Source organism: Cicer arietinum, chromosome 6, assembly GCF_000331145.2.
Source record: "Cicer arietinum cultivar CDC Frontier isolate Library 1 chromosome 6, Cicar.CDCFrontier_v2.0, whole genome shotgun sequence".
In the NCBI taxonomy this organism is placed as follows: domain Eukaryota; kingdom Viridiplantae; phylum Streptophyta; class Magnoliopsida; order Fabales; family Fabaceae; genus Cicer; species Cicer arietinum.
This window is the reverse complement of record NC_021165.2, coordinates 65,606,317-65,619,707: the sequence shown is the minus strand read 5'-3', so window position 1 is coordinate 65,619,707 and position 13,391 is coordinate 65,606,317. Positions and strand designations below refer to the sequence as shown.

The following is a 13,391-nucleotide window of genomic DNA, read 5'->3' as shown; positions in this document are numbered from 1 at the left end:
GATGGAGGACAATTTGGTTTTTTCAAAAATGGTAAGGGTAATTACATCATTTTCTCTCACTTAATGAGTTAAGTTCCGTGTTTTTAAAATTTGTATCATATTTCTCTCTCATGTATTGCAAGAAGCAAGGAGCTACTTTTTTTAAACTTTCATTTTTAACTAAAAAATGATTTTTTTTTAACAAAATAATTTTTCAAAATTATGAAACCCGTTCAAACAATAACAAATAATTTTTGATTTAATAGACTAAATTTTTTAATGAAAAAATATGAAACAAACGCATCTAATATACATAAATAAAATAATTTTATTTTCGTTACAAATACTTTAAAACCCTAAAAGATTTAGAATTAAGGAAGTACAAAACACATCATGCACTCATCATGATCTTGCATAGTTGCATTGGGATGTGTAGGCAACATAACAATTTTCATTAATGAGTAAAAATAACTTTTCTTTTGTAAAATAGCAACATAAACTAATAAACTATCCTATTATCACATTTTATTTTATTATATCCCTTTATGACATGTTTGGTAAAATAATCTTTATGCTGATTGAAGTGTTTGGGAAACAAAACACCAAAAAAATAAAAATATATTCAATAGGATCATCTTACTTCAAATAGCATTGTATAAGGGTTTTGATAAGTGCATTTGATTGTAAATTCAACACCATGAGCGGTTTCTTGGTTCATACATCTGAAACATTTGTTTACATCAGCATCCAAAAACACAACACACTCTACAACCAACTTTGCATTCCATTGGAAGAGCGATCACCTCGAAGTCCACCTAATCTCACCACTTTCTTCCCCAATTCACAACTTATCAAAAACTAACACATTTTATCAATTGTCACATTATGTAACCTATTAAACAACCCCCCTAAATATATACCCCTTTTCAAAGGATCATATCAAAAAGATGTATCCCTATCATTACCAACCACCTTAACTAGTTTGTTAGACAATCAATTAAGTTGATCACCTTTATATCCATTGTCCACCTTCTAAACCAACAGCCCTCTTGATTGATTTTTATCCTCCAACATCATTTTGCTAATAAAGATAAATTAAATGCGCACAAATTAATCCAAACATACCCCAATCATTTTCAAGGCACACTTTATCTCATTTTACACAATGAATTTTGTGAGTCTCCTCACTTCTCACATAAAAAAGATTTAAAAAGGAATTCAATGATGGAAATAATAGTGAAATAAATCTTGAAAAAATAAAGGAAGTAAATCAGAAGCGTCAATAGAAAAACTTTGAGAAGAACAAGACAACCCAAATGGATAAATTATGATATTTTCACCCGGTATAATATTTTTCAACATGATTCAAAAACTGAAGTCTATGTAGTTTACCTCCAATAGGAAGACCTAAATGTTTAAAAGGTATATATCTTGCCCACCTTGGAATTAAGAACCCGAGTAGCCTTCTACATCCAAGACAAATTAATATTCGCCCCTACCACCAAGCTCTTGTGAAAGTTTACCTCGAAACCCAAAATTAACTAAAATACAAAGTAGCCTTCATAGTTCTTACATTAGACCGATATTTTTTTTCCTAGAATCAAAGCATCATTTGTAAATTGTAAATGAGAAACATACCACCATTCCCACCAACAATTGAAAACCTCTTATGACTTTCATTCTCCATCGCCACTCGCATCAGATAATTAAGACCTTCAACAACTATTAAGAACAAAAATGATAACACGAGATCTCATTGTCTTAGACCTCTTATCAATTGGGCTACCATTCAAGAAAACTAGTGGTTATCCTCACACACTCCAAAATCCATTTCTCTAATTTTGATATCACCTCAAGGAAATACCCCTACTAAGTGTAATTCTTAGCCTTTTCAAAATTAACTAATGCAAATATGTCTTACATATTATTAATTTGTTGGAATGCCACAATTAAAAATAATGCCCTCTGTGGGTAACCTATCATAAAGGAGAGGCCAAAAAAATAAAGATACCTTCAACGGGATCAACTCACTTCAAATAGCAATCTACAAGGGATTTGATAAGCTCATTTGACCGTAAATTCAACTCCATAAACATTTTCTTAGTTCATTTATCTGAAACATTTGTCTATAAAGTATTAGCATCCAAAAACATAGCACACTCCACAACCATCTCCTCATTCCATGGAAGAGCGAACACCTCTAAGCCTACCTAATCCCACCACCTTCTTCCCCATTTCTCAACTTATCAAAATCCAACACATTTTATCAAGTGTCACACTATGTAATCTACTAAACAACTTCCCTAAATATATACCCCTTGCTCAAGGATCATATCAAAAAGATGTATCCCTACCATTACCAACCACCTTAACCAGTTTGTTAGACAATCAATTAAGTTGATCACCTTTATACCCATTGTCCACCTTCTGAACCATCAGCCCTCTTGATTGACCTTTATCCTCTAACATCATTTTGCTAATAAAGACAAATTAAACAAACACAAAGTTCTCACTCCTAACATACCCCAATCTTTCTCAAGACACACCTTATCTCATTTTACACTATAAATTTTGTGAGTCTCCTCACTTCTCCCATAAAATAGATTTTAAAATGAATTCAATGATAAAAATAATAGCTAAATAAATCTTGTAAAAATAAAGGAAGTAAATCAGAAGCGTCAATAGGACAACTTTGTGAAGAACAAGATAACTCAAATGGATAAATTATGAGATTTTCACCCGAATAACCCTATTATAATATTTTTCAACATAATTCAAAAATGGAATGTTGCGTAGTTTACCTCCAATAGAAAGGCCTAAATATTTAAAAGGTATATATATCTTGCCCATGTTAGAATTAAGAACCCAATTAGCCTTCTACATCCAAGACTAATTAACATTCACCCCCACCAAGATGTTATGAAAGTTTACCTTTAGATTCAAAATTAGCTAAAATATAAACAAAGTAGCCTTCATAGTTCTTACATTAGACCAACATTTTTTTTCTTCCTATAATCAAAGTATCATATGCAAATTGTAAGTGAGAAACCTGCCACTATTCCCACCATCAATTGAAAACCTTTTATAGCTTTCATTCTCCATTGCTACCCGCATCAGATAATTAAGAACTTCGACTGCTATGTTGTCTTAGACCTTTCATCAATTAGGCTATCATTTAATAAAACTAGTGGTTGTCCTCATACACTTCAAAATCCATTTTCTCTCTTTGGATGGAAAATACATATTTTTCTATCACCTCAAGCAAATACCCCCCACTCAGCAGAGTCATTAGCCTTTTCAAAATCAACAAATGTAACTCTATCTTCTTACATATTATTAGTTTGTTGGAAAATTTGAATAAAATACTTTTTTGTTGACAAAATTTTATAAAATAAAATTGTATATACTACTAGAGTAGAATTTAATTAGCATACAACATTCTAGAAAACAGTTATTATACATTGTCAATGTAAAATAATTTCACTAACATCCAACTATGAGAGAATGCAATTGTTTTATGCCATACTACTAATTTTAAAATATCATTATAAGAGTGAGATAATATAAGGATAATGTATTTTCATCAAATATTAATGTAAAATTGATACATCCTATTAAATATAATCTTTATTGTTTTGTCTAATTCAATATGTAAATACCGATATTATTACGTTGGTCATCATAATTTTACATTTGAGTATGAGAAATTCAGGTGGTATTTACCACTCAACCTAAAAAAATTCTAATATAACTATATACTTTGAATTTTTTTTAATCTTTAATAGAAATGGAGGGAGTATCTCACTAATTCAAAATCACATGACCTTTTATTGGGTCCTTCACATCAGTGGCTCTTGCATTATTTGCGACATTATGAAGAAAGCAATGCAATTTCCTCTAGCTTTTACTGTTTTACAATCATGGCCACTCTGTTTGGAACCACTACTTATTTATTTTGACTAAAAAATTTCATAAGTATGCTCAATGTTCAAACTTACTTTTAGATAATCATTGAAAAATCAACGATCTATCAGAGCAATTGGATCAAGTAATACCAATCTCTTTAGTTGAAATTTAGACAATGTGACGGTGTTAAAGCTCTTTTTGAGGAAATATTTTGTCACGTGTGAAATTTCATATTTATACTAGAAAAATCAACAATTTTTATTTTATTTTTCAATATAAATAGGCGTCATATATATTTTTCTCTTAATCCATAAAAATATTCTTTTAACATATACTATTTTTGTCTTTATAGGTAAAATCATTTTGAAATTTTTTTTGTTCTTTTTATAAGAATTTCTTTAAAATTTTAATTATGTGTTAACTACTTTTTTCTACCAACGTACCATTAGTAAATTTCTTTTTCTTCTATAATCTACTATAGAAATACTAATTAATTTTCTTTATTTAGAGGTAAACTCATACAATCAATGTCCATAATTAACAAATTTAATAATAATAATAATAGTAATAATAATAAATATCAATTTTTTTAATTCTCATGATCTAATCAATGAATCCTATGTATAAATATAGGGTAATAGTTTTTCATATTTTTGTGACTACTTTATATAATGGTAAAATTTAAATAAATGTGTAATGAAAATGTAAAATTATATCTTTTTAAATATTTAGGATGCTTTACACACAGAGAAAAAAAAAACAATATGGATAGAGAGGCAATAGTTCTACAAATATGGTTGAATTGCTGTTAGTGTTTAATTGTGTTCATATGTTATGTTTAATGCAGCATTACAAGCTTTAATTAAAGTGCATTCAGAAGTGGTCCAAAGTGATTGAATACCCAAATTTTTAGGTGGGATCACTCATTTGTCAATATATTGCTTTGCTCGTGTTTAATGGTTGAATTTTACCATGAAAACACACATTTGATATCAAATTTTATATAACTTTATCACGTAAATTTTTATTTATTTATTTACTTGTGACTATTTGTTGATTTCAATATCATTTTACTTATTTTGTATTTTTTACAAAATAAATATAAACTTTATTTAATGATTTGTAATACCGTGAAAAAGTTAAAATAAATTTTTTATCTACTATCAATAAGTAGTAGACTAGTAGTACTAGTATATGTAAATGCAATTAGGTTAGAAAATGATAGGTATTAGGTGTATTAATGCAAACATAAGCTTTTGAACCTATAAGTGTTTTTTTTTAGTCTATTTTTTTTTCACTCAACCTATAAGTATTTCCATAGTGTTTGGAAATACTTCGTGAACCCGTTAAATAATCAAATCTTAAATATCTCTGGTTTATTAATTTGTCTTAAAGTGTTAGTTAATAGTTAGTCTATGTCACTTTAATTAATCCTTAATTTGTCTACGCAAAGTTGCAAACACAAGTTTGTTCCTTCGGTCAATATGAACACTATTAGTGTTGACTTTACCATATTATTAAAGTCTTTGCTTTAATCTCCGACGAAGTTAGCAACATTTGTATGAGAGAATTAAATTTAAAGAACTTTTTTAAAAAATTAATGTATTTAACTTTATTAATAAGCAAAAAATTACAATAATTTTTATTTATATAAAATGTAAATTAAATAAAATCAAACTACAACTATATTTTTTAAAAGTTCGATTTAACTGCACTTCTTTGAGTTAAATTCACTTATAATTAATGTATTGAATGGATTAACAATACTTTTTCATGATAAACAATTTAGTTATTTTTGCAAAGAATTCATAGCCTACTTTGTTTTTAAGTTTTATCTTGATAATTTTTAATATTAACAAAATCCTCTCTTCAATTACCAAATAATAATCAAATAGCAATTTATTAAAAAAATCAATTAATTAATTAAAGCTATTCAAATACCCTTCGCCCCTAGCTTTAAGCCTCCTCGCAAATAATTTATTTGTTATATTGTTGATGATAGGTTATTTTTTGTAAAAATATTGATCTTAAAGTTGCGAGCTACTTTTGTAATGTTACTTTTGCATTATGTTGTTGGACCATCACACTTTTTTGTGTGTAAATCATTTGATTAATTTTGTAAAAGAAATGCAAATAGAAATTGATATCATCTCTGCATTTTCGTCAATTTATCTATTATTCGGGTTAATTATTTACTTATTTAATTAGGTTGTCCATTCTTTAAAAATATCTTTTGAACTTGCAATATAATTTTCATTTAATTATTTGTCTGTAAAATATAATACAACTTTAAGAAAATTTATTTCTCACAGAAAATTTATTCTTTAGGTCTCATGTTATGGATTGGGCCTAACTTTATCTAATGTGGTACAATACACTTTTAATTTGACATATTTTTCATTTTTAGAATATATGATGTGTCATCATCTATCCCCAACTTCTCCACCACCACCTGTTAACGTCCCCTTCATCCATCCAACGATTAAATATGTGCCTTTAAAATTTTGTATTTTTGTCCCGTCTATACCACATCAGCAAAAAAGTTATAATATTAATGTCTAATTGATAGAATGATTAACTTGGATTGATTTTATTAATTTAATGGACCACATCAACCCTTTAAAAATTAAAACTCTATGTTTTGATTTTGGGTTTTGGAGGGATGTATATCCGAGAACTAAGTTTTATATTCTAGTATTTAAGATTTTAATTTTTAAAATATTTTTTAAATATTTTGCAATGATCGTAACATTGTAATTTTTTTAAATTATTTTTTAATTTTTAATTTTTGAAAAGAAAAATAAACTTTTTATTATCTGCATAACGATGAGTCATTTTGATTTATGAAAAACTATAAAATTTCGTTTGAAACTACGATCAAATCTAATTTGAAGATAAGCTCATCAGAAATTATTATTTATAGTATATAAAGTTTCACGTATGAAGTGCCTCAAGATAAGCAAAGCTACATACAATAGCTAAATACATATTTAATATCACAATGAGTTAGTTAGGATCACACTAAGCTAGTGTGAATATGACAAATCTAATATAATACCAAATATATATTAAATTTCTACAAAATTAAAGTGTCATAGTGATTTTGGTAATTTTGTCATTCATCCAAACTTACACTAACAAATCCAACTTATATCTAAATATAATAAATTTAATAGAAATTTTAACAAGTGTCATTAGAGTATTTGTTAATTATTTAAATAAAAAAGGCCAAACTTACATATAATCTAAAAGTATATGTTTATGATATCAAAAGTAAATTTTTTAATTATTGAAAAACACAATATTTATTAATTTTTAAAGAATTAAAAATACAAATTCTAAAATAAATTTCTACATTTAAATCATTAAAAATGTGCTCTTGATGTACATGTGAACTTTTTTCATATAATTTTTTTTCTTGAAAATGTATTAAAATTATTATTTTTATTTATTAACAAGGACATTTATTAAAATCACCTTAAATTTAAAAGTGAACAAAAAAGTACTCCATTTAAGCCACAAATTAATTAACCATATTAAAGTGAATCAAGAAAAAACCAGGACCTTGGTGCTAGGTAGTAACCACTCAAGAAGGCCTAAAACACGCTATTCATTTCAATTGCGCCGTTCATTAATTGTCTCTCAGCATCAAACTATGCATTATTGCATCCCATCAAACACACAAAAAAAGAAGAAAAAAAAACTTTTTTTTTTCAATTATTATTCCTTTGATTCTAAAATAATTTGCCATTTCACTATTTTGTATAAATTAAAAAAAATTATTAAATTATTCTTATAAATTATTAATTAATTTTAGTAATTATAAAGATAAAATCAAAGATAATAAATTGAAAGTAATATATATAATATTAACTAAAAATAAAATTGTTAAAAAGAAATTAAAATTGTATTAAAAATAAAAATTATTTTAGAATAATTTTTATTACAAATATAATAATTATTATAAAGGGAAGTGATTACATGAGAAAAGAAAACACTAAAAAGATAAAACTGAGAAAAATTACTGGCAAGTTGCAAGTAACAGTTCGTACATATAAAAAAAAAAAAAACAGATTCCAACGAAATAAAACATTAGAAAATCTAAAGAGAAGATCACATCCATGCAACTCAAACGTTTCGGTTGACTATCACCAACAAAGCAATAAATAAGTTTCTCATTTTTCAATACTAACATATAATATTATTAAAATATTTACACGGTCTTAAATATGAAAAAGTAAATCAACCAAAAATAATTAATTTAATTTAAATTTTAAATAAATATTTCAATTTTTCTTGACTATTATTAAACACTAGAGAGTATAAAAAACTTAATAATATTATATTAAATGAAATCAAAATTAAAACATTGGTAATGCTCATTTCTTCCTTTTTACTCTCAAACTCAAACACATCTTCTTCTTCTTTTTTCTTCTCTTTCTTGTCTTTGTTTCTTTCAAATTTCTCTAAACCCCTAAAAGTCTCAACACTCATGACTTCGCCGGAGCTAATTCTCCGACTAAGGTAGTAAAGTCTAAACCATTCAACCCGACCCGGAACTTGAAACGGATCGGATCTGAAGTGTGTGTAACATTCACCGTTTAGCCCCACTTTCTAGAAAGAGAAAGTGAGGTTGAGTTAAGATAGAGAGAGAAAGAAGAAGAAGAAGAAAATGTACAAGAACCAGCTTCAAGAGCTGGCACAAAGAAGCTGCTTCAACCTACCTTCGTACACGTGCATTCGGGAAGGTCCCGATCACGCGCCGAGGTTCAAAGCGACGGTTAACTTTAACGGCGAGATCTTTGAATGTCCTCAGTATTGCAATACACTTCGACAAGCGGAACATTCTGCTGCTGAGGTGGCACTCAATTCACTCTCACACCGTGGCCCTTCTCATTCCCTCGCCGCAAAAATCCTTGTGAGTTGTTTTTCTTCTGTCGGTGCTTCTGCTTCCACAAGCTTTTTTCTTTCTTTTTTGTTTTTTGTTTTTGTTTTCTGGAATTACACAAATGCCCTTTCCCTTTATTTCATCTATGGTTTATTTATGGAATATGTTTCAGTTGATTTGTTAGTGTGAAATGCTGTTTTCTTTTAATACTGTTTTCTTTTGAAAAGGCTAAAATTGGTAATAAGTAAATAATTCTTAGTTCCTGAGCAGTGAGAGGATTGAGAGTTTAAGTGGTTGTTTGGATTCACCGTGAGTTTCACATAATCACGGTGTCAATGTGATTATGTTGAACCTCTGAACTGTAGCTTTTGTCAAAGTCACGGTAGGACAGTGTGATTCTGGCAAACTTACCGTCAATTGAACATACACAAAGATTTGTTTCTTAAAAGGGGATTGAACTTTCCATTGCATTTTTTTTTTGTTGTGTCTGTCATTTTGATTGTGCAAAAGAAAAAGAGATGATAGTTGTAAACTTAATTTGTTTCATTCACTAATTAGGCAAGAAATTTATCTATTTGTACAAAAAAAAAATTAAAATATAAAACAGATTTTGGCCTAATCCTTGTCTTCTAAAGTGCAATTTGTAGGATCCCTAGTTCCCTCCACCATGTAGTATAGGTTCCATTTTTTCCTATGTTAACAATTTATGCATATTTTCTATTCTTTAAGCATTTTCTTCAAAATATCTATTCTTATCACATTGGTGTTAAAATTGTTTATATTTACATCACATGGTGTGTCTTAATAATTGTCGTTGGTAATTTTACTGTTTATATAACTATTACTTACAAAATTGTAGGATGAGACGGGAGTGTACAAGAATCTCTTACAAGAAATTGCACAAAGGGTAGGGGCTCCACTGCCGCAGTATACAACTTTCAGGTCAGGGCTAGGACATCTACCTGTTTTTACCGGGACGGTAGAATTAGCTGGAATTACGTTTACTGGTGAACCTGCAAAGAATAAGAAACAAGCAGAGAAAAATGCAGCTATGGCAGCTTGGTCGTCTCTAAAGCAATGTAAGTGGCTAAGTAGCTTTTGTATAAAAGATTTTCTTCATTGAATAAAAATATGGAAACTTTACATCAATTGTTTCATGAATATAGCATCAAAATAGACCATAAAATGGAAAATTGGCTATATCACAATGTTTGAATTGTGGTTGTTGATATTGTGGAGAATCTAGGTCAAATGTGGTCAATGCAGTCTCAATTGCAGATGTGTTGCCGTCTAGAGACTTCACAAACCATGATGTTGTGGTCACAATTGCGGTCACAGATCTTGCATACTGGTTTTTAAAACCCTAGCAATACCCAGCGTCCCAGCCTTGTTCCGTTTCCCATATTTCTGTCATTCTTATGTGACATGTGGCAAGTGAATTAGATCAGAATCTACTCACACATTTCCTCATCTAACTATTCTAATGGCCAATATAATCTTTAACTTATTATTTTGGTCTCAGTTCTCAAGTGATTTTCCTTCAAACACTCCCTCCGCTCCTGTCTCAAATATAAGCAAAACTGAGTCAACAAAAGTGGATGTATTTTTTGACCACATTCATCTACTTTCTTTGACTTTTCTCTTACTTGTATTTGAGACTGAAGGGAGTGCATACTATTACGGGCCAGATAGTTGTGCCTGTCTTTATGAGATTATAAACTTCTTTTTTACTCTTCTTTTTATCTGTGTGTTATAAGCATAGTGGTTTATAGCAGCAAATTATGCCACTAGAGTAGCAATGCCAAATGGAGCAGCTTCTGATCGTTTTAAATTGTTTGTTGCATCTTGCTTTTGATTCGTCCGTTCCGTATCACAGCTGAGATGTTTCCCCTGTACAGAAAAATCAGCCACTGCACTGAGCAGCGACAATAGATTTAGGGACTGGAGTCACTTCATCCATAAAAAATTACTTCAATCCTCACCCTCTGTTAGCTGCAGGGTTCTTCTGATTGGTTTCCAACTACCACCCTGCAATTCAATCATCTTCCTGCCAAACCCATTGTTTTTCACGGCTACTTCCTCTTTGTCATAGCTCTTGCCCATCTTTCTCAAAGCTCTTTCAATGTGTGTGTGTGTGTGACTATTGTTTTCATATTTGGGTGAAAAGATTAGATGGACCGGCACCCAAATTTGTTACTCGATTGTTATTTGTTACTCCATTCAGCAATAATTTTGATTACGATTTAATGTAAATTGACAAAAGTTTTCTTCATTAACAGTGGCGAAAGAAACTGCAAGCTCATCAACCGAACCGGAGAACAATGATGAACTAGAACAGATCACCATAGCTCGGGCCTTACTGAACTACCGTCTGAAAGAAAAAATGGCAATGTCAAATCCAAATGCTCCGATTCCATTTCCAATGAAGTTTCAATTTCAAAATCCGAGACCAACCAGTCCTCAACCTCGTCCAGCAACATCAAAAATACTTCCCCTGATTTGCCAAAGGACAGCACATCGAAGCAGGCACACCGCAACTGTAGCGTCCAGCAGTGACAATTCCATTATGCCACCATTTTCTTCTACACCTGAAATCCGATGGACCCGTCGCCCGAAATTCCCTGCAGCAGGAGCAGCACCTTATGTTCCCATTCGACATATGCGTTCACCTTGCCAGGGAATTGCACCTCCAGTGACTATTAGGACTGCAATACCTGTATTCTCCCCGCCACCGGCCGCTGTGTCCCCTCAAATAATACGGCCTCCTCCTGTACATGTTGCTTCTCCAATCAATATTCGGCAAGCAGTTCCAGTAAATGCTGCTCCACCGGTTCGACTAGATGAACCTGTTCCAATCAGCAAAGTCGATCCAGCACTATACGCTGCTCCACCCGTTCGAGTTGAAGAACCTGTTTCCATCAGCAAAGAAGGTCCAGCATCAGCTGTATATTCCACTCCACCTGTTCAAAAAGATGATCTTGTACCCAACGGCAAAGATGATTCAGCACCAGTAGTTGATACTACTCCACCATTTCAAAAAGACGAACCTATTGCCATCAGCAAAGATGATTCAGTGCCAACTACTGGTGCTCCTAATGAGAAAGATAAAACTGAGCACATTCAAGCAGAATCTGAGACAATGAAGAGCTTGGAGCAGCTGAAAATTTGATTGAGAATCAATCTAGAGTTTGTTTTTCTGATCTCTTATAATGAGTGATGAAATAGTTGGTGTGATGAAGATTAGCATAAGCAGTGGAATGAATATATGTGAGAAATTGAAAGAGCAGTTTAGCACATAATTTGCTCATATTTTTGATATTATGTTATGTTGGTGATATCTTAGTATACCTGTTCAGTGAATTTGTTGGATTCTTGCATTACTTAGAAGTTTTTTTTGGTAAAATCATCACTTAGGAACTGATGGAAAATAATTAAAAGGAATTTAGCAGCCCAGCCCAGTTGAATCATCACTTCAAAATACCCTTATTGATAGGTATTATATTCACTCTTTGAATTTGACTTACAGTTTGGATATTAACTTTTCTAGAAATATTGCTCCAGATTGTATAGAAAGTTATATTTCTAATGTTATATGTGATTGACTGTTTTTAAACCTACTAGATATATGAAACTTTAAAAACACCCACACGCCTAACAATATTAGCTTGTTAATTGTATCATCATTAGTAAAATAATAATAAATGGATTATACAATGTTTGAGGTGTTACACTATTATTATTATTTTTGGAAAATGTGATATTCATTACCAACTAAATCAATTTTAGTCCATATTAATTTTAAGTTCTAACATCTTCCACCGTCTTCAAATATTGGTTTAGATAACATAATATTGTGTTATTGTGAACTAATTGGTGCACATCAAACATTTGAATAATATTTTATTACTCCGTTGAATATCATATTTTATTTTTGTTCAATCATACAGTCCCATTTGAGCCACAAGATAGACGCGTTAGTATATTTATCTTTTTCAATTTTCACGGTCTTGTGGCATCAGCTTGACCGGTAGTTCAATTAAAAGCATCATAGTTGAAATTTGATTTTTTTTATTCAACCCGTGTTGTTAAAATCCAAAGGGAAGATAATGAGCGTTAGCTCTATAAAATAAATAGTTAAACATTTTTGGTAAAATAAATAGTAGACATTTTTGGTATTGTACCACTCTTAAATCTTTTGGTGAGAGCACTCACTTCCATTTTATTTCATTGGGTTGAAACACGCACTCTTAGACTAGTTCAAATGTGAAAACACATTAAACCGTGTGAATTAATTAGTGAATTACCTTCTGTCAAGTCATTTTCATCATCTTGATGATTTATAATACTTGTATAATTTTGGAGGATATTTTACATCTACATTCTTTTTATTTAAAATTTTTTTATTGTACTCTACATTAAAATTTGTATATTAAAATGTTTTTTTTATGTTTCAGGAGATCGCATCTATGTTATGCGACATCTAAAGAATAATTTTTTTTTTTGTTATAAGAGTTACCATTCTCAGGATCATCTATAATCTTTTAATTTTTTATTTTAAAAAATAAATAATTTTTAATTTAATAAAAAAATATTAAAAATAATTATATCAATAAAATTA

The 13,391-nt window shown here is 30.0% G+C and overlaps 1 protein-coding gene across 1 annotated transcript; it reads left to right on the top strand.

The window, feature by feature from the left end:
• Positions 1-8,276: 8,276 nt before the first annotated feature.
• On the top strand, positions 8,277-12,133 carry LOC101515138 (double-stranded RNA-binding protein 2). The gene is made up of 3 exons (XM_004505941.4): positions 8,277-8,803; positions 9,633-9,852; positions 11,053-12,133. Exons 1-3 carry the CDS (start codon positions 8,558-8,560, stop codon positions 11,940-11,942), a joined length of 1,356 nt encoding a protein of 451 aa, XP_004505998.1. The 5' UTR covers positions 8,277-8,557; the 3' UTR covers positions 11,943-12,133.
• The last annotated feature ends 1,258 nt before the right edge of the window (positions 12,134-13,391 follow it).

Bases quoted from the DNA above. Each gene is read 5' to 3' on its own strand.
- LOC101515138 (XM_004505941.4), top strand. From the start codon at position 8,558: ATGTACAAGAACCAGCTTCAAGAGCTGGCACAAAGAAGCTGCTTCAAC. The intron at 8,804-9,632 runs GTGAGTTGTTTT...ACAAAATTGTAG, and splicing joins CCCTCGCCGCAAAAATCCTT to GATGAGACGGGAGTGTACAA. The intron at 9,853-11,052 runs GTAAGTGGCTAA...CTTCATTAACAG, and splicing joins TTGGTCGTCTCTAAAGCAAT to TGGCGAAAGAAACTGCAAGC.